Source organism: Ambystoma mexicanum, chromosome 11 (genome assembly GCF_040938575.1).
Source record: "Ambystoma mexicanum isolate Mex_15411 chromosome 11, UKY_AmexF1_1, whole genome shotgun sequence".
Classification (NCBI taxonomy): domain Eukaryota; kingdom Metazoa; phylum Chordata; class Amphibia; order Caudata; family Ambystomatidae; genus Ambystoma; species Ambystoma mexicanum.
The window spans coordinates 1,316,225,566-1,316,250,972 of NC_090934.1; the positions used below are offsets into that span (position 1 = coordinate 1,316,225,566).

Consider the following 25,407-nt stretch of genomic DNA (forward strand, 5'->3'; position numbering starts at 1 on the left):
GCAGGCTCACCAGATTTCTCTTCCACCCTGCCCGTTATGATTTCCTGGCAGACTTCAATCACTTTGGTGTTTTGATGGACCGTCCCTGGGGGAGGTTTCTCCGGCTTTCTTTTCGCTGGTCCTACTTCAGAGGCCCAGGGCTGATGTTTCTTTGACTGTGAAGACACATACATGAACCGCAGCCATTTTGGGATTCTAAAATCGATTCCATGACCATCGATTTATCAACTTAGTTTCTCCCTCACCAGGTCACATAGGCGGTTTTCCCATTGAAAGGATTTCTCTGCTTCTTTATCTAGCCTTTCTTGGATGGCCGTAGTGAAGGACTCGAGGTAGATCATTTTTGAATGCAACAGAGTGGCTTCATCCTTATAGTTCTCATTCAGTGTCTTGTACAACTTCATGAACAGGGCCAGGGAAATGGCCAGCACCAACATTATAGTGCCCTGTAAATTTGCCGCCAGGTGTTCATTTCCCAGGGTCTGGGGTGGGGTCACTGTTGGCGAAAGGACCGATTCATTCAGGGATGAATCTGATGAGCAAAGAGGGGGGTTAAGACCCTTTGAGGGCACCCTCCTCTAGAGGATGAACATTTGGTAGGTGCATTTAGTAGAATTTAGGCAGATAGAATGTCTCCTTGTGCTCTGACAACTATCCTTTTTGTCTTCAATTTCCATTGTATCCTGTAAGCTGCCAGCTGTTAATTTGGACATTTTGGGGGCTATCTCTTTTAAACATTTTTCCTTTTGCGGCAGTTCAGATGAAATAGTTGGTGATAGCAGCAGACCGTATAGGCATCTTTGAGCTTTACGATCCAAGTTTACTTTGATAGCTGCTATGTTTTGACAATTGTAAGGGTAACGTGGAGTTAGACGGTTCTTTGCTCTCTGCCCCTTTGAGTTCATCCACTTCTAAGATCCTTAAAGTCCTCCACAGATTTAATTCTGGGAGTTTAAATAGCTCGGTTACTCTGTTGTTTTTAGGGATTTGCACTTCTACCTCTGTAGCCATGTCTTGCGTTTGAGATTGAATGTATCTTTGCTTTTGAGGAAGTGGCGTAGTTGGCTTGTTTCTTCTTATATCGCACTTCAGCAAGTCACCCCTTGGGATGTTAACTTCAAAGGAGTCAGCCCTCTCAGTGTTTTCCTGGGTTGACCCTCAAGGCGGGCTACACACTTCTTCCTCTGCTAGCAGCATTTCTCGGGTGATTAAGTCCAGTTGACCATGGCCAATTTCTTTTCGCGGGTCCCAACTATTCCCAGAGATTCCAGATGATGTGGCTATTTCTGCTACTTTCCTTAGCTTGTTGTCCACCTGGCCTGAGTTCTGGTCCTGATCCTGTTCCGATTCTGACATCCATCTTGCAAAGGCCATAACTTGTAATTTTAGTTTGCTTCGTGTGCGTGCGATCATTGTACTATGGGATTTTTAGCTGAGTTGTCAGGCAGGCTGTAGTAACTGCGCTAATATCGGATCTCCTAAACCAGGCGTCCAGTGCCTCCACCCAAAAGATTATATAGCAGGTGAAGTAGGAAAGGATAATGTAGTGTAGATGTTAACGGGTGAAGGGAATCAAACTAAAGGTTGTTTGCAGCTCAAAGGCCCGGGGCCTGCAGTTGCCATCACCAGTCCACAAATTGCTTTTAGGTTACCCCCACGGGTGAAGTAGCGGCTATTAGGTGATGATTGGCTCAAAGGCTATAGCTGTGGCCCACAGTCACGACCCCTTAGTGCGAGTTTGTGTTTGTTCTGCTTCAAGATATTTTTTGTTTCTCCACGGTAATTGCTATATTATGGGATGGATGGTAATGTCAACAATTGGCCCCGAGGGCAATCAGGAGCAGCTATACACAAACTCCTGATCCACTACAAAACACAAGGTTTATGTGTTAAAAACGGGTACCTTCCAGCACCAACACCCCGCCTCACCTTGTCTCTGTTGCAGTCACAGTCGCCTCGACCTCAAGGGCGAAATCTGGAGAGTGGCGGCTGGAGGTGGTCACAGCCCGCAGCCCTGCACAGACTGATACTCGTGCTTCTCTCCACTATGCTCTGTGGGTTGCTGGGTCTTTGAAGTGAAATGAAATGAGGGTCCGCCTCCAAAAACAGCAGGGACAGACCAAGAGTAGCTGCACAAACTGCTACTCATGCTACTCTCTGCTGGGCCTGATTCACAGAATGTTTTCCTATGGGATTTTGCCATTATAAAATGCTTCTGTGAATCAGGCCCACTGTATTATTACCGGTGTCAGAAGCATCAGCATGATTCTCTACGATTGTTCAAAGTCTGAGCTTTCCACATGGAAGTGCTTGGAGCTTCACAGTCTTGCCTCCACCCTGCATCCCTCTTTTGGTTATCCAGAGAATTCCTCTTACCTACCTACAGAGCATGTCCAAGCCAATGCTGCCAGCCACCCTCCTCTCTCCCTGCCGCACACATTCTACACAACCACAGCTGGTCACTCTCTACTTCCACAATTCCTCTCTCATTCTCACACCCTGTTTAGCCGCCCTGTAGGCCTCTTCGGCAGCTTTTCGAGTGCATTTTCTATTTCCACCGTACTCCACACCACTCCTTTGTTGTCTCCCTGTATGAGTACTACGGGACCCTCCACTCTACACTGATTATCCCAGGGAATTAATAAATATTAGCATTAAAGGCAGGTGAAGCAACCAATCCGGTTGCTTGGATCGCGCACTGAATCCCACGATCATAGCCTGCATTCCAAGCAACCTGATGGCTGCTTCCCCCACCCTGCCATACTCCCACCAACACTTCCTTCCCTTCATGTCAAATTTCCCATCCCTCCTAGCCCCACTTACCTTTTTACTTCAGTGGTGAGGGCACTGCCGCCGCTGCTGCTCCATCTCCCTCCTAGCCACCATGGAAATGGAAGAGGGCTTAGGGAGCCCGCCTTCTTAATCCATGGCGGCCATCTTTAGTGAGTATTTTTTTCAATAAAGGGGGCATTGCGAGGCATCTCGTTCCTTTAAGTAAAATACTTCACTCTTAGCACCCTTGGTTTTCGGATTGGAAACCCAGGGTGCTAATAGCCATGATCACCCATTCCATGAGAGGGAACGGGTGGTAATGGCACTGGGGCTCAAGTTAATAGGCCAGAGCGTACCACCTGTTCCAGCCCGTGGAACGGGCGATTATGGCTAAAACTCCATGGTGGTGGGTTTCACCTGATAACGGCACAGGAGGATGCAGTAAATTGGTTACCGAGCAGTTACCATGTGTTAAAGACTTTAAAATCATTGCATAAAAAAGGACAAGTCTTCCAGTGGCATTGCATACTACGTCATACTAGATTAAATAAAATTGAGAAGATATTCCATATCATATGATAGAATTCAGAAAATAGCTTATGAATTTGGATTTCTTTTTACGTTTGTATTTCGCTCGTTGGTCCTTTATCGGTAGTGGCTTACTCCCTTGGTCCCCGCTTTCTCCTCCTGAAACCCTTTCGTAATGTTTTTTAAAATTCTTTTAGCCCTTTTCTCTGTTCAATATGTTTGTTGCCGTTGTTTGAACTGCCGTTTTTTTCCCGAAGTGGTTTTAACCGGATAGTCATTAAAGGACTTGTACACAAAAGGATCAAAAAAGAGCACCTAAAGTGCCATTGGGTCTTTCCGGTGCACTAGGTTAGACGCTAGTACCTAGCGCACATGAGTGCACGTGTGTATGTGTGTGTGTGTATTTTTCCATATACCAATCCAAACCATGTACCTAGACTCATGGGGAGCATGCTTAAATGGGCCGGAACACGTCTATATGTACTGTGTGTTTACAGTGTGTATTTATGACAATTAAGATTGGGCAATGTTTGAGAAAAACATAGGCCACTTGATGCCTGTCGTCTTTTTTTTGTTGACATCTTTCACTCCCATTTTCCATCATTTGGGGGCCAAACCATCACTGATGAGCATTGCAGAAGTATCAGCATTACATGTTCCCGACTACTGTCCTATGGCAGTTAGCTGGGGGATGAAGGAGGTTGTGCCATCACATTTGTGAATTTCAGATCTTCTCAGAACGGGTACTAAGTAACAGATCATATCATGATGCTCCAATTATATACACCTAATTATAGAACAACTCTCAATTATTTTCCGATCGCAAATGGGTTTTCTTTAGAAAACTGTCAGCAGTGCGCATCTCCGAATCATTCTTATTTTTCATGCCATTATGACATGTGGAACCTTTTGGGGTTATTACGTCATATTGTGATTTCTACGATCAATTGGAATCTTACTTTTCTCTCCACAGAAAACCTGGATGAGATGATAGCAAAGCAGACCAAGGAGAAACTTGGCAAAAGCTCTGCGCATTCCAATAATCAACTTCATGCAGGTACATTTTTTGATTTTTTATTCACAAGCTCAAAAGAATATTCCTATGATTATCCGTGTGCCTCGTGAGACTCCTTTATTCAGAATGTACCTTATGTGCCCTGAAGACGTGCAACAAAGTAAGCAGTCATGGTCCCAATTACCACCAGCACTTTCGGGGGCTTGGGTATAGTCCACCATAATCAACACGCCCTACGCCTACCAAATTATCTACTTCATACAAGCCAGTCAACACTGCTGACCACCAAGTTTCCTTATGCCAGCTCAGTTTTATCAAGGAGCTTTGGGATACAGCTGGCATTGAGTGCTAATCAAATATCTTGACCATCTGGTGGCTGTTACATGTATTATGTCAAAAGACTTTCTTCCAATTAGTTATCAAGCAAATGACCACCACACTACACTTAATTACCCTAGTAATTTGGCAGCTATTGCTATATTTTTATTGGCAGGTCCAACTCGGTGACCAAAGACTTTTAGTGGGTGAGGTATCAGAAAAATCAACTTACTTGGAGGCCTCCCAAGGTAGCGGACCTTTGCATATTTTTTTTTACTGTTATTCATCTGTATCACGCCATTTGTCTTAACGGTTAAAGGCTTCAATGGACATGTATTGCACTATCATGGTTTTTTTTTTTAAATATATTTATTGATTTTTCAAAGAAACTTATACAACCAGCATCATCCACATAGCAATCAGTTATATATCCACAATAACTTCCCATTCCCTCCTCCCCCCATGCGAACCCGGACCGGGGTTGCGCGGTCTGCCATTGGTGTTAGGGTGAGCCCGGGCTGTCCGGGTCCTCACCTGAGGTACTGACTTCTTTAGGACGGAACAGGGCTGTCGTGAGGGCTATCCATTGCAAGAGGTCTTCCGAGTCACCTGTTTTCTGCTGTCGCTGTGCCAGCTCCCAGGCCCCGGTTTCAGCCACAGACCACCTACGGAGGTCTTCCCACCATGTCACAAGTCTAGGGGCCCTGGGGCACTTCCAGGCCATTGCGATGCGCCTTTTTGCGAGGATGTACATCAAGTCCTTGAGCCTATTGAGGGGTTTGTTTTTTTTGCCTCGCGGATATGAGCCCAATAGACATGCCTTAGGGGATTGCACGTCTAGCGTTATGTCCTCCTCCGCTATCCTGGTCTGAATTTGCGACCAGAAGGTTTGTATATCCGGGCAGGCCCAAAACATGTGGGTCAGTGAAGCCGCGGGTTCTTGGCACTTGGGGCACGGCACTACGCCGGCGCCATTGAATCTCGAGATGACAGCAGGGGTAAGGTAGGCCCTGTGGATGATGTAAAATTGGATAAGCTGGAATCGGGCATTCCTGGAGACTTTTTTATGGTAGTGTGTTATTGTTTCCCACTCCGTGTCTCCGAATAGCGTGTTTAGCTCGGCTTCCCATTTACCCTTACATGTGAGTTCGTTATGTGTGGTGTTGTCAATTAGGATCTCATAAAGCCTAGAGGTTTCGTGTCCCCCCTCTGCAACGCCCACCAAATTCTCAATGGACTCGTGTCCGGCGCATTGGGATTCCGCTTCCGGACATCGCTTCCTAAGCCTGTCCATCACCGCCCCATGCAAAAGGAACTGACCCAGTGGAACCCCAGTCAACTCGTGCAGTTCGGAAAATGTGTGAGTGCCCTGGTCGTCGATCAGATCGCCCAGGGTGGCAACACCGGAGGATTGCCACATGTTCCGGATCGCCTTCCGGTCCTCCGGTCTAGTGGACATGATGGCGGCTATAGGGATTTGTGGGGAGTAGGGGTCGGTCAACCTGACCGATTTGCAGGCCCGACTCCAGATCCGAGTGCCTAGGCGGATGAGGTATGCATCCAGCGTTTTAGGTATTGGTCTGATCCAGAGGAGGTCCCTAAGCAACCAAGGTGCGTCTGGGGGCTGCAATAGGCGTGTGTCCGTCGTGGCATCATCGGCCATCCACTGGATCACGTGCTTAAGCTGGGCCGCTATGTAGTAGAGCTCAAAGTTAGGGGTTTTCAGGCCTCCCCTCTCATACGGTCTTTGAGTTATGTCTAGGGCAACTCTGTGCCTCCCCTCCCGCCATAGGAGTTTCCTACATAGTTTGCTCAGGTCTTTGAAGAAACGTTGGGGGATGTAGTAGGGGACGTTAGTGAAGAAATGTAGAAGACGCGGGAGTGCAACCATTTTGAGGAGTCCCGCCCTGCCAGCCATTGGAAGGGGCAATTTACACCATAGGTCAATTGATTTAGCCAGTCCCTCCTTAGCCCTGCCCGTGTTTAATGCGTGTTCGGCTTCGGGGTCCCGGTGGATCGCGACGCCCAGATATTTGAACGTGGTGGGTTCCCACTTCAGGGCCAGAGGGGGGAGGTGTTCTTTCTCGGTTCCACTAAGTGCAGCCAGGGGGAATAGGCAAGACTTGCCGTGGTTAATCTGGATCCCGGTGCATCTGTGGAACCCATCTAGGGTTTCGAGAATGTAGGGGAGAAGAAGTTCGGGATCCCTTAGGTAGAGGAGCGTGTCATCCGCATACATGGAGACAAGGTGGTTCACTCCATTTACCACTATCCCCCCGTCTCCATACTCCTGCCTGAGGTATGCCGCCACTGGTTCAATCGCCAGGATGTAGAGGAAAGGGGATAGGGGGCACCCTTGCCGAGTGCCCCTGGCCAGGCTCCATTTTTCCGAATAGGTGTTGTTGGTTCGCACTCTGGCTGTGGGATTAGTGTAAATGAGTTTGACCCAATTCAAGAAAGCCGTTCCGATCCCCATCTTGGCAAGGGTGGCATAGAGCCATGTCCATCGGACCGAATCAAAGGCCTTAGAGGCGTCTAGGGACACAACTGCATATTTACCGGGCATGCCGTTTGTGCTGTGTATCACATGATGCAGCCTTCGCAGGTTCTCAGACATGGAGCGGCCCTGCATGTAGCCTGTCTGATCTTGGTGTATAAGGTACGGGACGGCTGTACGCAGCCTTCTGGCCAGTAGTGCGGTAAGGATCTTATTGTCTACATTCAGCATGGATAAGGGGCGATATGAGCCGCAGTCAGAGCTTTCCTTGCCGGGCTTAAGTAAGGGGATGATGGTGGCTTCGGTCATGGAGTCGGGGAGGTGGCCTGTTTCATACGCCTCGTTGTATACTTTGGACAGTAGGGGGGCCAGTATGTCCTCATAGGTCTTATAAAATTCGCCCGGGAGACCGTCCGGTCCCGGCGTTTTACCGGAGGGCAGTGCCCTAATGGTGGCTGCGACCTCATCTGGGGTGACGGGGCCTCCGAGGGAATCTGCCAAATGGTCCTCCAGGCGAGGGAGCCTGATGGCGTCCAGGGCATCTTCGATCGCGTGGTCTGGGGGCTGGGCTGGATCGGAGTAAAGGGTTTGGTAATATTGCTTAAACACTGCGTTAATACCCACTTGCGTGTGAAGGGTCAAGCCGTCTGTATTACGGATGGAGCATATGGGGTGTCTGGGGGTTTCTCGTTTATAAAGCCATGCAAGGAGTTTCCCGGGTTTGTCGCCCAGGGCGTGGTTCCTTTCCGTGAATTTGGTATAGCTGAGCCTCCCCAGCGTCTCCCAGTGTGTTAAGCATGTTTGTTTAAGTTCAATCATTTTCTGCAGGTGGGCGGGATCAGGGGATGGAGTGGCTTCGAGGTCTTGGAGTTCGGTCTCAGCGTGCTCTAGCAGGGTCGTGACGGATTTCAGGGCCCCTCCGGCCGCGGCTATCATTTCCCCTCTAGTTACCACCTTGTAGGCTTCCCATGCTGTGCCCAAGTATCTGACGCTATCAATGTTGGTTTGCCAGTAGTGTATGGAGCCCTCCCTGATTTGTTCATTGAAGGCTTTATCTAATAGCGCTTCGCTTCTTAATTTCCACGTCGGGATGGGGGGCCTGGGGGCTGTGGTCACCCAAGAGGTCATCAGTGGGGAGTGGTCTGAGAGCACCCTGGCCAGATACTGCGTATCCTCAAACCCGGCCACATGCTCTTCGCTAATGAACAGGCAGTCTATCCTGGTGTGGACCTTATGTGGGGGAGAGTAGAAGGAGTAGCCTCTGATTCCGGGGTTTTGCGCTCTCCACAGGTCTTTCAGGGCATATTGCTGTGTGAGGGCGTTCAGTATCTTGGCGGGTGGGGAGGGGTCGCCATGCTTGCCATCCGATCTATCTATGCGAGGGTTTAAGGTACAGTTGTTGTCGCCTCCCCATATCGTTATGCATTCGTTACTCGGGGGCAGCCGGGCGTACAACGAACGAAAGAAAACAGTGGCATCATGATTCGGGGCATAAGTGCAAATCAGGCGAACGTCACGCCCCTCTATGGTGCCCTGAATTAGGGCCATCCTACCTTCATTGTCCGTTTTGGTGTGGATCAGCTTGACTGGGACAGAGGGGGCAATCCATATCAAGACTCCTCTGGAGTAGGTGGAGTAGGAGGAACCCACTAGGGTACCTCGCCAGACCTTAGCTAGCGCTGCAAGCTTAGGGCCACATAAGTGGGTCTCCTGAAGGAGAGCGATTCCGACTCTGTGGCGCTTCATGTAGGCGTAAATGCGGCGCTGTTTGATGTAGCTGTTTAGTCCCCTGACGTTCCAGGACATGACTCTGATCCTCTCAGCCATAGTCTAGGTGTGGTCGTGTGGCTGTGGGAAGCCTGAGGTTGAGGTGTTCGGCGAACTTGGTCGTCCTGGTAGCAATTCCGCTGCACTTGGTCCCGGTCCGGTTTATGTCCGATTCAAACTGTGATCCCAACTTGGGGTTCAGACCCCCATGAAAAACAACGTCTAACTTAACTACAAACACAACTTCAAACACAACACGTCTAGCGAGGTTGCCCTTGCTCTGACATCCCCGTTTCTGCCCCATCAGACCGAGGTCTTCCGGTGCCCTACGGGCGGGTGAACTCACCCAAATTATCCTGGGGATAGGAGAGGGGCTACCTCCGAGGGTATCAGGAGGTGCGCCACGACCAGCGCGGCTCCGGTACCATCAGTGTCGCCACTCTTACTGGCATATTAATGTACGATCGGCTACTGCAGCCAGTAAGTGGTGAGAAGAAGTCCCTTTGTTACAGGCGGCTAGGGCCTGCGCTGCCTCCGTTCAATGTCTGGGATCTGTTCACTGTCCATCCATTCGCAGGCCTCTGCGGGAGTGTCAAATAAATGTGCCTTATTGTTGTGCAGGACCTTGAGTCTGGCCGGGTAGAGGAGTAGGTAGCGCAGGCCTGCCTCCTTGAGTCTTGCCTTGGTGTGGTGGAACTGGGCTCTGCTCCTTTGAACCTGCAAGGTGTAGTCGGGGTAAATTGCAATCTTCGCGGCGTCCCTCTGTATGGAACCGCCCATCCTGGTAAAGGTCAAAATGGCCTCCCTGTCCCTGTAGTTGAGGACTTTGGCTATTATGGGTCTGGATGGGCTCCCCGGTGGCGGCCTCCTGGCTAGGGAGCGATGGGCTCTTTCTATGGTGAAGCCCTGCGACAGTTTACCAGCCCCAATTTCCTGTATGAGCAGGTTCTCGATGTAGTTAGTGGGGTCGCTGCCCTCGATACCCTCGGGCAGGCCGATGATTCTGATGTTATTCCTGCGGGCCCTTCCTTCGGCTTCCTCGGCCCTGTCTTCCAGATTTTTCACTCTTTGCGCCAAAATGTCCACATCCTTTAAGAGTTGAGTTTTGGCGTCTGTGTTGTCCCGGACTTGGATCTCAAGAGCGTCCGTTCTGCCGGTGATAGAGCGCACATCCTGCCTCAATAAGTTCAGGTCGATGGCGACCGCGTCTATTTTGTCCTCCATGGTTTTCTGGAGTGTCTTGATGGCCTCTAGCAGTTGGGAGTTGGCCGGCTCGGGCCTCTCGGAGCCCGACGCCTCCCCAGGGGCTGGAGCCTCCTTGGGTTCGGTCGCTCCAGCGGCCGCGAAGGACTCCATGGTGGTTTGGCGGTGTTTGCTACGGGCCCCCTTGGTGGTCATGTCCTGTCCGCGGGATCCGCCAGGGCACTATACGGTTCACTGGCGCCGGCGGGAGATGCTTCGTGAGGGGGGGTTGTGTGTCGTCCGGGCAGTGTCAATGGGCCGCTCGGCAGGGCGGTCGGGCACAATCCTGCCGCAAGGCTCTTCGCTCCGGGCCCAGCAGGGGTGCAGTTAAGGCCGCTCCAGGTGCCCCCCCCTCCGACTCCTTACCGCACTTCTTCGGGACGCAGGAGCGTGAATCTCAGCTTAGGCCACCGCCGCCGCTTCAGTTCGAGTTCCACTAAGGCAGATCCCTGGTGGGCTCCTCTGGGGTCGATCACAGGGCTCCGCTACAGCACTGGGCCAGGGATCATCATGGCCGCCATTTCCTGCCTTCGCATGGCGTTCTGTTTCTTTTCGCTGGTGCGGGCCAACAGAGGGACGTGAGGTTCCCAAACTTCGACAGCAGGCGGGTCACACCTTCACACGACCTGTGTTCGTTTTTCGGATGACTGCAGTCAAGTTAAGCGATGGTTGGCGGCGGATCCATAATCGTATCGAGCGGAGCTGCGCCGAACACGTCTCTCCTACATGGCGGTTAGCCACGCCCCCCGCACTATCATGGTTAGGGGGATACAGACACATAACCAGGGGCCTTTCCAATCCAATATATCCCACTTGATTGGCACAATTTAACTTTAATTCCATGGGTCAGCAGTGGCTGCTCAAATAATGCGCTGCAAGACTGGCACAGGCTTTCCAAAAGTAATTCAGGGAAGATTATAGGGAATATCAAATTTTGAACTGTTAATTAAATATACATGTCAAAATAATCAAGTATTTTTTTTAAATCCCCATAAGACAAAGGCATGGAAGACTTGGACAGCACAAAAGAGGAAGCCGCCAAACTGGAAAAAGAATTTGAAACGATAAAGGACTCAACAAAAGGAGAAGAGCAAAAACTAGCAACAAAAACAAAAGAACCAAAAGGTACTGGGCTCACATGTTTTAAAATAATAGCCTCTACTACGCGTTTAGTGAGTTGCGCAACCCTGAATGAATGCAAGTGCAACTGAATATGTGGCCTTGACCATAAGGGGATCCAAGTGGTTTTACAATGAGACAGCTCTCAGTAGTGTATGTGCAACCACGATTTTGACATGAGAACTGTCTTAGTTCAGTGCAATGCTGCTCCTTTAGAGAGAATAGTGGCTAGTTATGATATGTGTGATACTTGTGGACAATGGGCAAGACCTCATATGCCTCGAATGGCCGGCCCTGCAACACCCTCCAGAAGGCTGATTACACCATCGGCAACCAATAATTTGGATGAGAAACGTGAATGGAGGAAACCATTGTAGGCAGGGTAGTATCCAGCATTGCAAGAGTGGGAGGGCAAGCCATGAAAACATTCTTGCTACTTTTCCCCCCCAAATGTAGTGTGCGCAATTCAATAAAGTCTCATTTGCGCCATGACATTCCCCCTCCCAATCAGCGTTTCGGGTAACATTAGTGGCAGATGGCATTTTAAAATATACACATAAGAAAAAAATAAAACTGCAGGACCATTACAGATGCAGGAAACTCGTCTATTAGAGCTCTGTCCAGGTTCTGTGGGGCAAAATACACGCACACCTCCAAAGTTGCATATGGATTGCACTAACAGAAGTGACTTCACATAAAAGTAAATTGCAAGGAGTATCATCGGGTTTGATACTTTGAGGCACCATGAAAGTGATTTTAGAATAAGTTGCCACAAGCAAGTCAAGCACTAAATAACTTTGTGGTGCAAAATACCTAAAGTGCACTATTATTATATATGGGGCAACTCTATAGTCATAAGGCATTTTTTGTGTAACAGCATGTTAACACAAGCTATGAAGTGAATAAGGTACAAATAAAACACAGTGGCCCTCATTACGACCTTGGCGGAGATCCATGGTGCTATTTGCACCATGGTCCATGGCGCTAAGCTGCCAACTCCGCCATGGTGGTTGGCGGACTTACCGCCCCATTCCGACCTTGGCGGGGCGGTAAGTCCCCAATCCCCATTTACCCTTCCCCATTCCCATTTTTGCCCCATAGGGTATAATGGGAGTGGGGAAGGCGTTAATTACGCCACCGTAAATTACGGTGGCGTAATTAACAACAAGGTCCCTTAGCGCCATGGATTTTACCGCCTGCAAAAAGCAGGCGTAAAAATCACCATGGCGCTACGGGAACTCGTGCTCAGGCGGAAAGGGGCGCCATGGTTTACGCCGGCGTAAACCCCTTTCCGCCAGGGTCGTAATGAGGGCCAGTGAGATTAAATAATTTGCCCAGGATCACACACAATGGTTAAATGGTGAAACGGATTTGGACAATTTAAGCAACTGAACACATCTTCCCATGTTTAGTTGATATAGATATGTATTAAGGTTTTGCTTTGCATTTCATGTGCTTAAATATGGTTCTAGGTCATTTGGTCAAAAATAAATGGTCGACAGGACAAATGGTTGACACCAAAAGGTCGACAGGTCAAATGGTCGCATTTTTTTTTTTTGTTTTTTCACATTTTTTTTTTTGGGGGGGGGGGGGGGCAAACCCTTTTTTTTCCTAAAAAAACCCTTTTTTTCCCTAAACGAAAACCTAAAAAATATACATATAAATAAAAAAAAAATTCGACCATTTGACCTGTCGACCAAATTGTGTCGACCATTTGTCTGTCGACCACTTGACTGGACACCCTTAAATATTACTTTATTAATAGCAATGCCTTGGAAGCAAACCACATTACATAATAAACTAGCCATTCATAATAAACTAACTATACACACTATATATGGTCATAGAAATATATTGATCAATAAGAGTATGACTATAGTTTTATTCTCCCTATCCTGCATGCAAAGTCACAATAACATCATGCAGATTAATGTGAGCCTAACAAATCCTCCTTGTGTTTTAATAGCATAGTCATTTCATAAAGCATGCAGTATTATACACCCTGCTCACTTCTGATCAACCTCTATTTCCTTTTCTTAAGGGAAAAAGTCCTTGCTAAGAGGCCCCCCTCCATCCCATTATTGCCTAATGGCTCTCATTGAAATGCTCTGTGCCAGGGGGACAATGAGGGTTCTGAGCAAGAATACCGTGCTCAGCACCCTGGTTGTTCTGCCGGCGGGACACCTTTTCCGTCCGGTACCTTCTTAGCGTGCCGAACAGGAGAGGTGTACCACTGCAAGCTACCCTCCCCTACCCCTCAGCACGGTACTGATGGCAGGGTGTCAGACTGACTGTTGATTGCTGGACCTGTTGAAACTGGAGAAGTGTAACAGTTTTAGCTTTTTGAGGAAGCGTTGAGCCACTAGCCGAGACACATGTCTGACTGTTACAGCAGACCTATCTTTGATCACATGTTTATGGGGAGGTGCATCAGTGTGTATGCCCGCACATTGCATCATTGGTGGCTCTGGCAGTGCAGAGACGCGAAACGTTTACCAGGTTACTCACCATAGTGACCACCTTACTCCTAGTCCATAGTACCCTTTCCTCCATACTTGTGGGGACATCTCTCCGTCCTGTGGGACGGGCCCGGAGCACTTTGCAAAAAGCATCCACATTTTTTTCTAAAATGTGTCCCTCCTCTCTTTCCTGCGCGGGGCCCGGCACGCGGCCGTAACCCCACCCACCTTGGCTCCGCCCGGCGCATCGTCCATCAGTCCTTTTCTATCGCAGGGTCAAAGACCCATTAGCAATAACAGAGGAACCTTATTAGAGTGGACGGCCGGCGGGCGTATGGAGGAAAGGGGGCTATGGACTAGGAGTAAGGTGGTCACTACGGTGAGTAACCTGGTAATACTCCTACGTCCTGTCCCCTTTCCTCCATACTTGTGGGAGATTCCCAAGCACTCCTTACAGGAACTATGGGTGGATGGAAATACCCCTTACTGAAACAGGTTCTTCAGCACAGCCTGGCCAAACTGAGCGTCAGCTCTAGAGCTCATATTGAGGCAGTAATGCTTACAGAAAGCAGATGGGGAGGCCCAAGTAGCCGCCTTAGCGATGGACTCCCAGAGTACATACTTCTGAAAAGCAACCACGGCTGCCTTGCCCCGCACCAGGTGTGCATGGATACCTTTAGGAGGTTTCAGCTTTTGGATGGTGAAAGACTACGTGATACAGGCGGCAATCCATCTGGAAATAGATGCCTTAGACGCCGGCATGCCCTGAGGGTTACCGAAGATCACAAAAAGTTGGGAAGAACTCCGAAGCTCGGAAGTCCTGTCCAGGTAGAACTTAAGAGCTCTTCGGACATCCAGGCAGTGTAGAACCCTTTCCGCCTCCGAGGCAGGGTTCGGAAAAAAGACCAGAAGGGAAATCGACTGATTCAGATGAAATTCGGTCACTACCTTTGGTAGGAAAGCTGGGTTTGTCCGAAGGACTACCTTATCCTTGTGAAAGACCAAGAAAGGATGCTCCACCGACAATGCCTGGAGCTCACTCCCTATCCTCGCTGACGTAACGGTGACCAGAAAGGACACTTTCCAGGACACGTACTTGAGGTCAACCGTAGCCATTGGCTCAAAGGGTTTATGGCACAGCGCCGTCAGGACTACATTTAGGTCCCAAGGCGGGTGCGGACTACGAACCGGAGGGTAGATGCGTGTCAAGCCAGCAAAATGTCTCTTCACCACCGGGTTAGTTAGGGAATAAGAACACCGGTCTGTAGAGAGGTAAGCGGAAACCACTGAGAGATAAGTCCTGCAAGACAGAACATGAACACCTGACTCTGCTAGGGAGGATACGATGGACAGCACCGTGTCAATCGTTGCCACCCTCGGGTCCAATTCTTTCTCCAAACACCAGTGACAGAACCTCAGCCATTTACTCTTGTATTGGGATCTGGTCGAGGGTTTCCTGGCTGCCTGGATAATGTGCATGTTATCCGCAGACAAGCCCAAACGTTCTAGAGATTTGAACTCAGGCACCATGCCGCCAAGTTGAGCGATTGTGGGGAGGGGTGCCACATCTGTTGTTCCCCTTGGTGAAGAAGATCGGGAGTTACTGGTAACCTGATCGGCGGACACACCGACAGGTGTTGAAGTTCTGAAAACCAAAACCTGGCCGGCCACCACTGAGTAGAAGAGAACAGTTGACAGAGCTCTTCAACTTCCAAATTGCTCGATGAACTAGGGGGAGAGGCGGGAAGGTGTAAGCTCTCATGTTGTGCCATGGAATCTCGAGAGCGTCCCCAAGAGAGGAGGCTCCCAGCCCCCCTCTGGAGGCGTACTGAGGAAGCTTCTTGTTTACCGCCGTGGCGAAGAGGTCCACTTCCGGTGTGCCCCAATGCAAGAAAATCCATGAGAGGATCAACGCCGTCAACTCCCACTCGTAGCTGACCACTGTCCGCCGGCTGAGGGCATCCGCAGGGACATTCAGCTGGCCCGGGATGTGCACTGCAAGCAGCCAAACCCCATGAAGCACGGCCCACTCCCAAATCTGGATGGACAGGTCCATGAGAGGGGGAGACTTCGTTCCCCCTTGCTTGTTTATGTACTACATTGATACCACATTGTCCATTCTTATGCGGACCACCTTGTTGACAATGAGCGGCCTGAACGCCTTGAGCGCCAGAAAGATCGCCAGAAGCTCCAAATGATTTATGTGCAGGAGCTTGCCCTGAGGCGACCAGAGGTCCGAGACCTGAAGAAGATCTAACGTCGCACCCCACCCCAAAAGGGGAGGAGTCAGTCGTCATCGTCACCATGGGGGCTGGGTCCTGAAACCCCGTGCCCACTGACAGGTTGCTGAGAGATGACCACCAGTCCAGGTCCACTCTCATGGAATCGGGAATCATTATCCGCTTGGAATCCGGGTCACAGCCTGACGCCAGGAACTCCAAAGAACCATCTGGGTCCGTCTCATTTTGAGACGAGCAAGAGGAAGAGCCAGTACACATGAAACCCTGAGGCCCAGAAGCCTCTGGAAACACCAGGCCGACATGCTCTCCGACTGCGCAAACATCTGACACGTGGCCAACAGATCCGCCATTCTGTCCCCTGTCAGATACACTCGGCAGTCGATCGTGTTCCAACGAAAACCCAGGAAAGTCAGGTCCTGTGAGGCCGTCATGGAGGATTTCCGCCAGTTCACCGACAGCCCAAGATGGAATAGGAGCAGAAGGAGAGACTGGAGGTTGCCCGCTGCTGCCAAAGGACAAGGGCTGCGTAGGAGCCAGTCATCCAAATAGGGACACACATGGAGACCCTGGTACGAAGATAGGCCGCAATCACCGACATCATCTTCGTGAAGACACGCGGTGCCGAGCTGAGGCCAAAAGGAAGCACCCGAAACTGGAAGTTCTCCTCTCCCAAAGAGAAGCGGAGGTATCTCCTGTGTGGATTCCAAATCAGGATATGCATGTACGCATCCTGCAGATCGACCACGCTGAGCCAATCGCCGATCTGCAAAGATAAACGAATCTGGACGGGCGTGATCATCTTGAATTTCTCTTGGGGTAGGAAAAGATTGAACTGGGAAAAGTCTAGGATGGTGCGCAGGCCAGCCTGGTTGGGTTTTGGGCACCATAAACAGCCGGGAGTAAAAACCCTCCCCTCGCTCTCTAAGGGGAATGGGTTCCACAGCTCTGAGGTGCAGAAGTTTCTGAACCTTGGCCTTGAGGGAGGGTGAGCCAGACAGCTGAAAAGGAGGGTTGAGGGGTGCGGTAGGGGGTAAAGGTAAGTGGAAGCCCGCTCGAGCGACTGACAAGACCCATCTGTCTTCTGTGATGGTCTGCCACGCCTCCCAATGAGACGCAATGCGTCCTCCCACCGGGGTCTCATGCGAGCGCGGAAAACCCTCATTTGGCAGGCTTATCGTTGGCGGTGCCACCTGAACCTGATGAGGAGGCTGAGGAGCGGGAGAAAAACCGCGTACGCTGTTGTCTACGGCGGTTATTCCCTGCAGGAGTATCCACTCTGCGAGATTTGCGGTCGAGAAAGGCCCTAAAACCAGAGGAAGGTCGACTTTGCGACAACGGTCTTTGGGACTTGAAAGGAGCTTTAACCAGAACAGACAATGATTTAGACGTCTGAGTGCTATCTTTTGTTTTGGTGAGCTCTACATCAGTAGAAGAGTGAAAAAGCTCCTTACCATCGAATGGAAGGTCCAGAACCTTGTCTTGCACTTCCTTTGAAAACTTAGTGGCATGCAGCCACGCCTGCCGTGAGGTATCAACCCCAAGCATCAGGCCCCGAGCCGAGGTGTCTACGTGTTGAGCCGCAGCCTCCAGGAGATCCTGGGCCAAGACCCTGGCATCGCAAAGGCCCCCTCTGAAATCTTCCAGCTTCTCGACCGGAATGTGCTCCTCAAACTCCGACAGACCTCTCCACATCTGCATGTTAGCTCCCGCCAAAATCAATTCTGCATTGGCCTGCCTGAGCTGTAAGGCCGAATTGGCAAAGATTTTCCTCCCTAGGGAGTCCAGGAGCTTGTCCTCCTTTCCCAAGACCTGAGTAGCCGTCACGGAGGAGGATGCTGCAGGCGTGTGTATTGCAACGTAGCTGCAGCCACCACTGTGGAGGAGGGAGGCAGACAAGACGACAAGGCCACTTCTTCCGAAGAATGCAGCCTGTACCTCACGTCAATCTTTTTATTGACGAAAAGTCCCGAGTGTGGCTTTTCCCAAACTCTTCGGACCTCGGCCAGAACGTCCTTCTGCAAGAACAGGCCAGTACGCTACAAAGGAGACAATGTGAATGCCCCAGAAAGCACGCCCTCCTGCGGAGCGGGTGCCTCGGGCACCGGAACATCTAAGAAACTCATGTCCAGCACCCGGTCATGGAAAGCTCTGTTAGAGAGGGGAAGGTCCTCGTTGTCCTGATCGCCTTGAGGGTCATCTGACAGGTCAGGATCCTGCTGAGCCGTGTCAGGCACTGCCTTGTCCACTGGGGACAATGGTGGTAAAGGCGGAAGCGCAGGGGGAGGCACCACGGGCAAGGGAGGCGCCGGCGGGACCACCGGAGGAACGGTGGAGCCGGAGGCGCAGGTGGACATATCTCCTTGAAAAGCCCTTTGAAATATTCCCTCACGGGGTCGGTGCGCATAAGCGCTTGAAATTTACCGAAAAAAGCGTCCTCAGGAGATTGTTTCGGAACCTGAGGAGGCCTCTCATGAGGTGGACAAATCCAGGGACCTAACGGGGAAGGATGCCACCCCGGCCCCTCCGCTGACGTATCCACATAAATCAAGGGAGCCGCCCCCGCGGGCAACAAAACATTGTGCGGAAGAGGCATCCGGGCGTTTCAATCATAAACCGGCCGGTAAGGATGCGCACAAGGGACCTTAGGTTCACCCAAAGGACTGAACCCTACACCAGGGGACAATGGCGTAGCTGTAAGGGTAGTACCTAAAATGGCCACCGTGGTTGTGGCGGGAACGGCTGCCATTTTGTCCTCATATGAGGGGAACTGCGGCACGTGAGGAAGTGAGGCAGGGGTCCCCGTCGATGGGTCAGGGGTCTTAATTTTAGCCTTAACGTAAGGAACCTCGGCGGAGCCGGTACTATGAGGCCTGGAATGTTTCTGCGACATACCAAGCGCCAACTGAGCCTTCGAAGGAAGGGCCTCGCCACTGCCGGTAAAAGAAGAAACTTTCTTCTTTGCCCCCTAAACAGATCTGGTATCACCACAAGAGCTGGAATGGTGAGCAACTGCTTTCACCGACAGGGCCTTGCCCAGCCCCTCAGAACTGTTGGTAGCCTTAGCCTCTGTACGAGGGACCTCAGACCTAGGCCCGGTAGAGGCCTTATCGGCACGGGCCTCGAACATCTGTTCGGTAACCTCAAGCCCAGCCAAGGCCTCGAACGCACCCCGGTTTTGTTTTTGAGGGAAGCCGAAAGAGCGGCCTCAGAGCAAGCTCCGGTACCCCCACGACTCAGTAGAACTGGGTCTACAAACAGCCCCCACAGGCGGGGCCTTAGAGCCCAATAGGCACCTCAGGACGAACCCCGGTAACAGAGCGATCAATGCTCCTCCCGGCCCCGAGAGGAACCCGGAAAGGTATCCCCCGGCCGGGGTGCTCTGAAAAGTAAAGAACTTTCAGGGCGTTTTTTCTTCTCGTCGATGAACGCCTGAAAATGAGAAGGAGGAGTTCGTCCGAACACCTCCTCCCACCGATCCAACCGACATTGAAGTGCCCGGACCGAAAGGGAGTCACAGTAAAAACAGGAGTCCCAACGGTGTTCCGGACCCAAACACTCTAAACAAAGGGGATGGGGATCCGCCCTCGCGAAGCGACGGTGACACGATGAACAGTCTCGAAAATCTAGTTTAAAGTACATAGACAGACTAGTAAACGAACGCTAGCGAGAGCCAGAGAGGAAAACAGGGAAGAAAATCTTCCGAGGACGCAAGTGCGTCCGGCCCGATCGTGCGGAGAAAAGGACTGATGGGCGATGCGCGGGGCGGAGCCAAGGTGGGCGGGGTTATGGCCGCGTGCCGGGCCCCGCGCAGGAAAGAGAGGAGGGACACATTTTTGAAAAAAATGTGGCTGCTTTTTGCAAAGTGCTCCGGTCCCGTCCCACAGGACGGAGAGATGTCCCCACAAGTATGGAGGAATGGGGACGGGACATAGGAGTATGCATTGTGCATAAACTCAGAGATACAAGAAAGGGAGGGGCACCTTGTTCACAGAGGCATTAGCTGACCAGAGTAGGGTAGATGGTACTTGGCAGTGACCAGCAAGCACTAGGTGTGCCAAAACCAGTGGCAGCTGGTGAATTTTTCAACTGGAGGGGCATCAATATTTTCCCTGATATGGGTGAGCAATCAAGCGTAGCGAGGGAGCCCACACCATGCAAGGGGATTTGGAGGGTTCCCACCCCCCCCTGAGATTTTTTTAAAACACTTTTTGTTGAAAAATTGGGTAAAAATCCAAACAGTTTGCTATTGGGTTTTGTAGAGTAACTCATGAAACAAATTCAATAGATGCAAGTGGCTAACAGTGCACAGGAGCATTTTACCAACACATTTTCATGATGCCTTTTCCCACGTTATGTGCCAGTATAAAACAATTTTCACACTGGCTGTGCCCATACATTTCCATGCTGACTGCAACATTATACCCTAATATTCGCATATAAGAACATACTGATGTTTGCTTTGTGCATAATATCAGTAATGACACTATAAGAAAACATGTCCATGTTTGTTCTGCCAATATATGGCAGTATCCCACATAACAACATACTCCAGTTGGCTTTACCATTATACATGCATGCCAAAGTATAAAAACATGTCCAAACTGGCTGTACTAAATTGCCAGTCGAGCTACATAACAACACTTGCTATGCTTGCTTTATCAAAGATGCCCAATACAAAATGTCATACCGCAATAAGAAATGGCTAGACTAAGTGCATACAAGTGACGTCTTGCTTCATAATATCTCTTATCATGCTTGCTTTACCAACATTGCCCAATACAATATGTCATACAACAATCCGAAATGACTGAACTGGCTGCATTGAAATGCCAGTCGGCTACATAACACGTATGCTTGTTTACCAGCGGTGCCTAATACAAAATGTCATGCCACAGTAAGAATAATACCACTGATCCTGCTTGCTTTATCAAAGATGCCCAATACAAAATGTCATACCATAATAAGAAATGGCTAGACTGGCTGCATCAAAATGCAGGTCTAGCTACATAGTAACACTTATCATTCTAACTTTATCAACCATGTGCAGTAAACCAGGTCATGCCTGCTCCAGGGTGTGCCAGCGCACTGTAGTCAGACATAATCACAATAATGATGAATGTGATTATGTGTGATTGCAAGGCACTGGGGGGGGAACAGGGGTAAGGCATGTTTTTTGACTGCCCATCTATCATAGATGTCAAGTAGTAAAAGGACCCGCCTGTCCCCTGGGTCCCAAGCTCCTCACACATGTGCACAATCATTGTGGTTATGTGTGTATGCCAGGCACTGGGTGACCAGAGGGCGGGATGATACTTTTTACTGGACATCTATCAACTTGCTCTTTCGTGCTGTCCAAGTCGTCCATGCCTTTGTCTTTTGGAGATTAAAAAAATACTTGATTATTTTGACATGTATATTTAATTAACATTTCAAAATTTTATATTATCTATAATCTTCCCTAAATTACTTTTGGAAAGATTGTGCCAGTCTTGCAGCGCATTATTTGAGCAGCCAATGCTGTGCCATGGCATTAAAGTTAAATTGTGCTGAGCAACTGGGATATATTGGATTGGAAAGGACCCTTTTATGTGTCTATATTCCCTAACCGTGAGAATGGAATGCACATGTCTATTGAAGCCTCTAAACATCTATCATAGATGTCCAGTGACAAAATACCATGTCTGTCCCCTGGGTATCACAGTGACAAACACACACACAATAAAAGTGATTGTGTGTTTATGCAAGACGCTGGGGCAACAGGGGGGCAGGTATGGTATTTTTTACTGGACATCTATGATAGATGTCCAGTAAATAAATACCATCCCTGTCCCATGGGCCCCATAGCACCTCAGACGGAGAGCTGATTTTGGCCGGTGAGGAGGGGGTTTGTGCAACAGAGGTATTTTTAAAATGCCTTTGTTGTACAAACCTCCTAACCCCACCCGCCAAAACATCTTGGACCAGCACAAACACACACACACTTGCACAACATGCACACAGCAAGCAATCGCTGTCTCAGTCACAGTCACAGGAACCCATCATGCACTCAATCATCATACAAGCATACATACACATTTAAATAATAAACATACACACACATTTACACAAGATTCACACACAACATACACACAGCAAGCACTCCTTCATTCACACTAACATCCATCATACTCACTCAAAATACCAGCATACAAGCATCGATACACATTTAAATAAATAAATGAACATACAAATGCACATTTAGACAGCATATGCACTAAAAGCACTCTTTCATTCACACAAGCATCCATCATGCACTCACTCATAACACAAGCATACACGCATCCATACACATTTAAATGTACAAACACACACATTTACACAACATACACATAGAAAGCACTCTCTCATTCACACCAGCATCCATCACCGTACATTCACCTAACAGAAGCATGCACGCATCCATACATATAATTTAAATTAAAAAAATGAGCATAAACTTACCGCCTGCTGCGGGTCCAGAGGTTCCAGTTCCCCAGCCCAAGCATGAGCAGGAATCTGGAAGTTTCTTGGTTCCTGCACATGCGTGCAAGGGGCCAGAGCGTGGGGACGTAGATGCCCCACTCCAGCCTGCTCTTTATGTGTGAAGAGACGCAGGAGCGCCTCCTTGCCCAGACGTGCAGTTCCCCAGCCAGCATTTCCTATGAACCATGCAAGGCTGGGGAAGCAAAGGCCCCAGCCTTGCATGGCTCATTGAGCTTGCCCGGCTGGGGAAATTTAACTGTGAAGTTTCACTTTCACAGTTAAGAACACTCCTGCAGCTGAAAAAAACTGCTGAGAGAGTGCTCGTATTTTACTGGGCTGGCTCCTCCATAATGAGTGAGGGGGCCAAGACCCGTTGGGTCGACGCCCCTTCGCCCATTATGGACGAGCCGCCCCTGGCCAAAACCATGTTGAAACATGGTATTTTTGGCCATAGAGCTGTATCTTCTAAGAGACCCAACTTAGCCAAAAGTATATGGTCAAGTTCGTTCTTTGTCCCAAATCTGTTATACTCTGATCAATTTTATAAGAGGCAGAAATAACATTAATAGTCAGATCAGTTAACACCCTGATAGCCAAGCTTAGGTTTGTGGCTCCAGAGCTGTGCAACAACAGCTGGGTCACAACCAGTGTTTTCTTCAGTGGGTCTCGCTGGAACCAACTAGAGCTGGAGAACATGGGCTCCTTTAATGCTGGAGTCAATTTGTAAAAGGCCCACTTTGGAGCCACTTCAAGCCAGTCCCTAGAAAGGAGCCCTGGGGATGTAGGCTTTTTGTAGAACTTCAAAGCCTATACTTAGGGATGAGCAGAACCGGTCAGCCGTGGGGGGACGTAGACAGCGAGTGAGCGGAGTTAATGTCCTTGCATGCACAGGTGCTCTCTCAGCCGCAAGAAGGGATATCTAATGACCAGTGATTGCTTTGTCGCTTTCTATTTCAGGAAAGACTGAGACCTATCTAGATGCCATCAGGAAGAATATTGAGTGGCTGAAGACGCACAATAAGCAGGGGACCAAGGAAGGTAGGTCATGCAGTAATTGCAGTTACATATACTAGCCAGCTCCGGAAGATCAAGGACTGTGACGTGCACAACGAGGGTAATTGAATTTCATGACAAGAGCGCCTCATGCCAGAAGGACTTTTTGGTTAGTCAGGACTCTTCTCCGCCTGCCCTTGGGGTTCTTTCACCCACGCATCCTCTATGGCAGAACACTGAACTGGTTTTACTTTTTCCTGCATCATTGTTTCCAGCAGTTTAAAAATCTAGAGGGCCCACTCACAAAGAAACATAGGCACAAAATGGAAGGGCATTTTGCCCCTAAGAACTCTGCACCCGCAGTTCCCAGCTTGTAAGTCACTAATTCACAACAGCAACTTTCCTGGGGTGGGATGGACTGACTGCCAGTAGAGGTGATCTGCAGCCAATGCGCCTCTATATCCATCAGTGACAGGTGCATTCCTGGCTGACATGCAGATATACATTGGATATCTGACCCTAAGTGGTTCAGCGGCAGGGGTCGGCACGGTTAGTATAGCTCAGTGGCAACACAGGTTCGAATCCCCGGTTCGCGCTTAGAAACCTCTTCGGTATAAAGCGTGTTATAAAAAAAATATTATAATAACCCCCTACCCATCTGGTGCCAGTGACCAAAGTTGCAGTCAGCAGTTTTGAAGGGTCCACACAAGGCAATACAGTATTTACTTAGGAGGTGGAAATACAAAATGATAATAGAAACCCTCATGCCAAGCATGAGCACTTTGGTTTTCGGCAGAGAAATTCTGTCACGGGCTTGAAGGGAGAGCTCATAGCAATTCACATTCCACGGTGCCTTGTACCTGGTTTACAACAGAAGCAACCAGGCAGAGGGAAACGAGTTGCAAGCGCATCCCTCTGTGAATCTGGAATGCCCTTGCACCATTCCCTCCACTAGAACGCATGCCTCTGCATTCTGCCAGTGCACTGCATTAAAAGCACTCAATTTGCGTGCAGTAACTCTGAAGTTTGACAGAGAACATGAAGGTGGTGGCCGTGAAGGCGAGCGTGGCGGGCTCATACATTCGTTTTAAAAACGTGCCATTGCCTTAGTAAGCCATGTGTAAGTTCATAACAAGATCTGCGACACCCTGGTGGGGCCACAATACACGACCTCTCGGACAAGGTCAGTCGCCATGAGAACACTACGGTGGAGATGGGTGCAGTATACATATTAGATAACATAACAATGAATGAGGAGGTGGCATTACAGAGGTAGTAAGCCACCAACATATGAACCATTACCATGCTATCAAGAGAGGATCTGCATCACAAGGTACATTGTATTTCAAGAATATGGCGTATAGCGCTTTGGATGGGGGAGAAAGCGAGGCACTAGAAGTAGCATGGACTAGGACACAGGAGGAGCACCAAACATGCCGTGGGCCCCTTGAAGATCAATGTCAACATCGGGGGCCCTGGCAGGTTAGTCTGGGCGCATGTCTGTAATTTACAGCAAAGCACTTAGTCTTGACTTGAACTGTGGTTTCCTTCTGTTTGTACTCATATTTTATTAAAATAATTTAATACACATGAAACTTTAATGATGGGGAAATCACTTAAGCTCCTCGGAAGTTGTGAGTCTTGTGTATTCTGTACACACCATAATCCTTCCACCGGCCGCAGTACACAAATAAACTATTAGACTGCATATCACGGGATTCCTCAGACTCTGAGAGATGAACCCGAGTCGGCCGCAGGCTTCTCCCGTGATTTAATTTGAAAGACTTTAGCGTGACAGTCACATACCTAGGGGCTATAGGGAAGCATCCCGCTCAGTGATGATACGTCTGAAGGTGATATATACCGGACCTCCCACCCCTCTCCCCCAAGAATCCAATCAACCTCTCCAAGCTCATGTAGACCACCTGGAGATAAGCTATATGCATTGCATGGCAG

At 49.5% G+C, this 25,407-nt stretch overlaps 1 protein-coding gene across 2 annotated transcripts in view; it reads left to right on the forward strand.

The window, feature by feature from the left end:
- Positions 1-25,407, forward strand: part of SCG3 (secretogranin III) — a 187,002-nt gene that overhangs the window by 145,174 nt on the left and 16,421 nt on the right. The window contains exons 9-11 of one of the 2 annotated variants that reach the window (XM_069624817.1): positions 4,274-4,357; positions 11,136-11,264; positions 23,416-23,496. In XM_069624817.1, coding sequence (XP_069480918.1) covers positions 4,274-4,357; positions 11,136-11,264; positions 23,416-23,496 — 294 coding nt within the window. The remainder of the gene's footprint in view (positions 1-4,273; positions 4,358-11,135; positions 11,265-23,415; positions 23,497-25,407) is intronic. The other variant, XM_069624818.1, reaches the window with a different exon arrangement.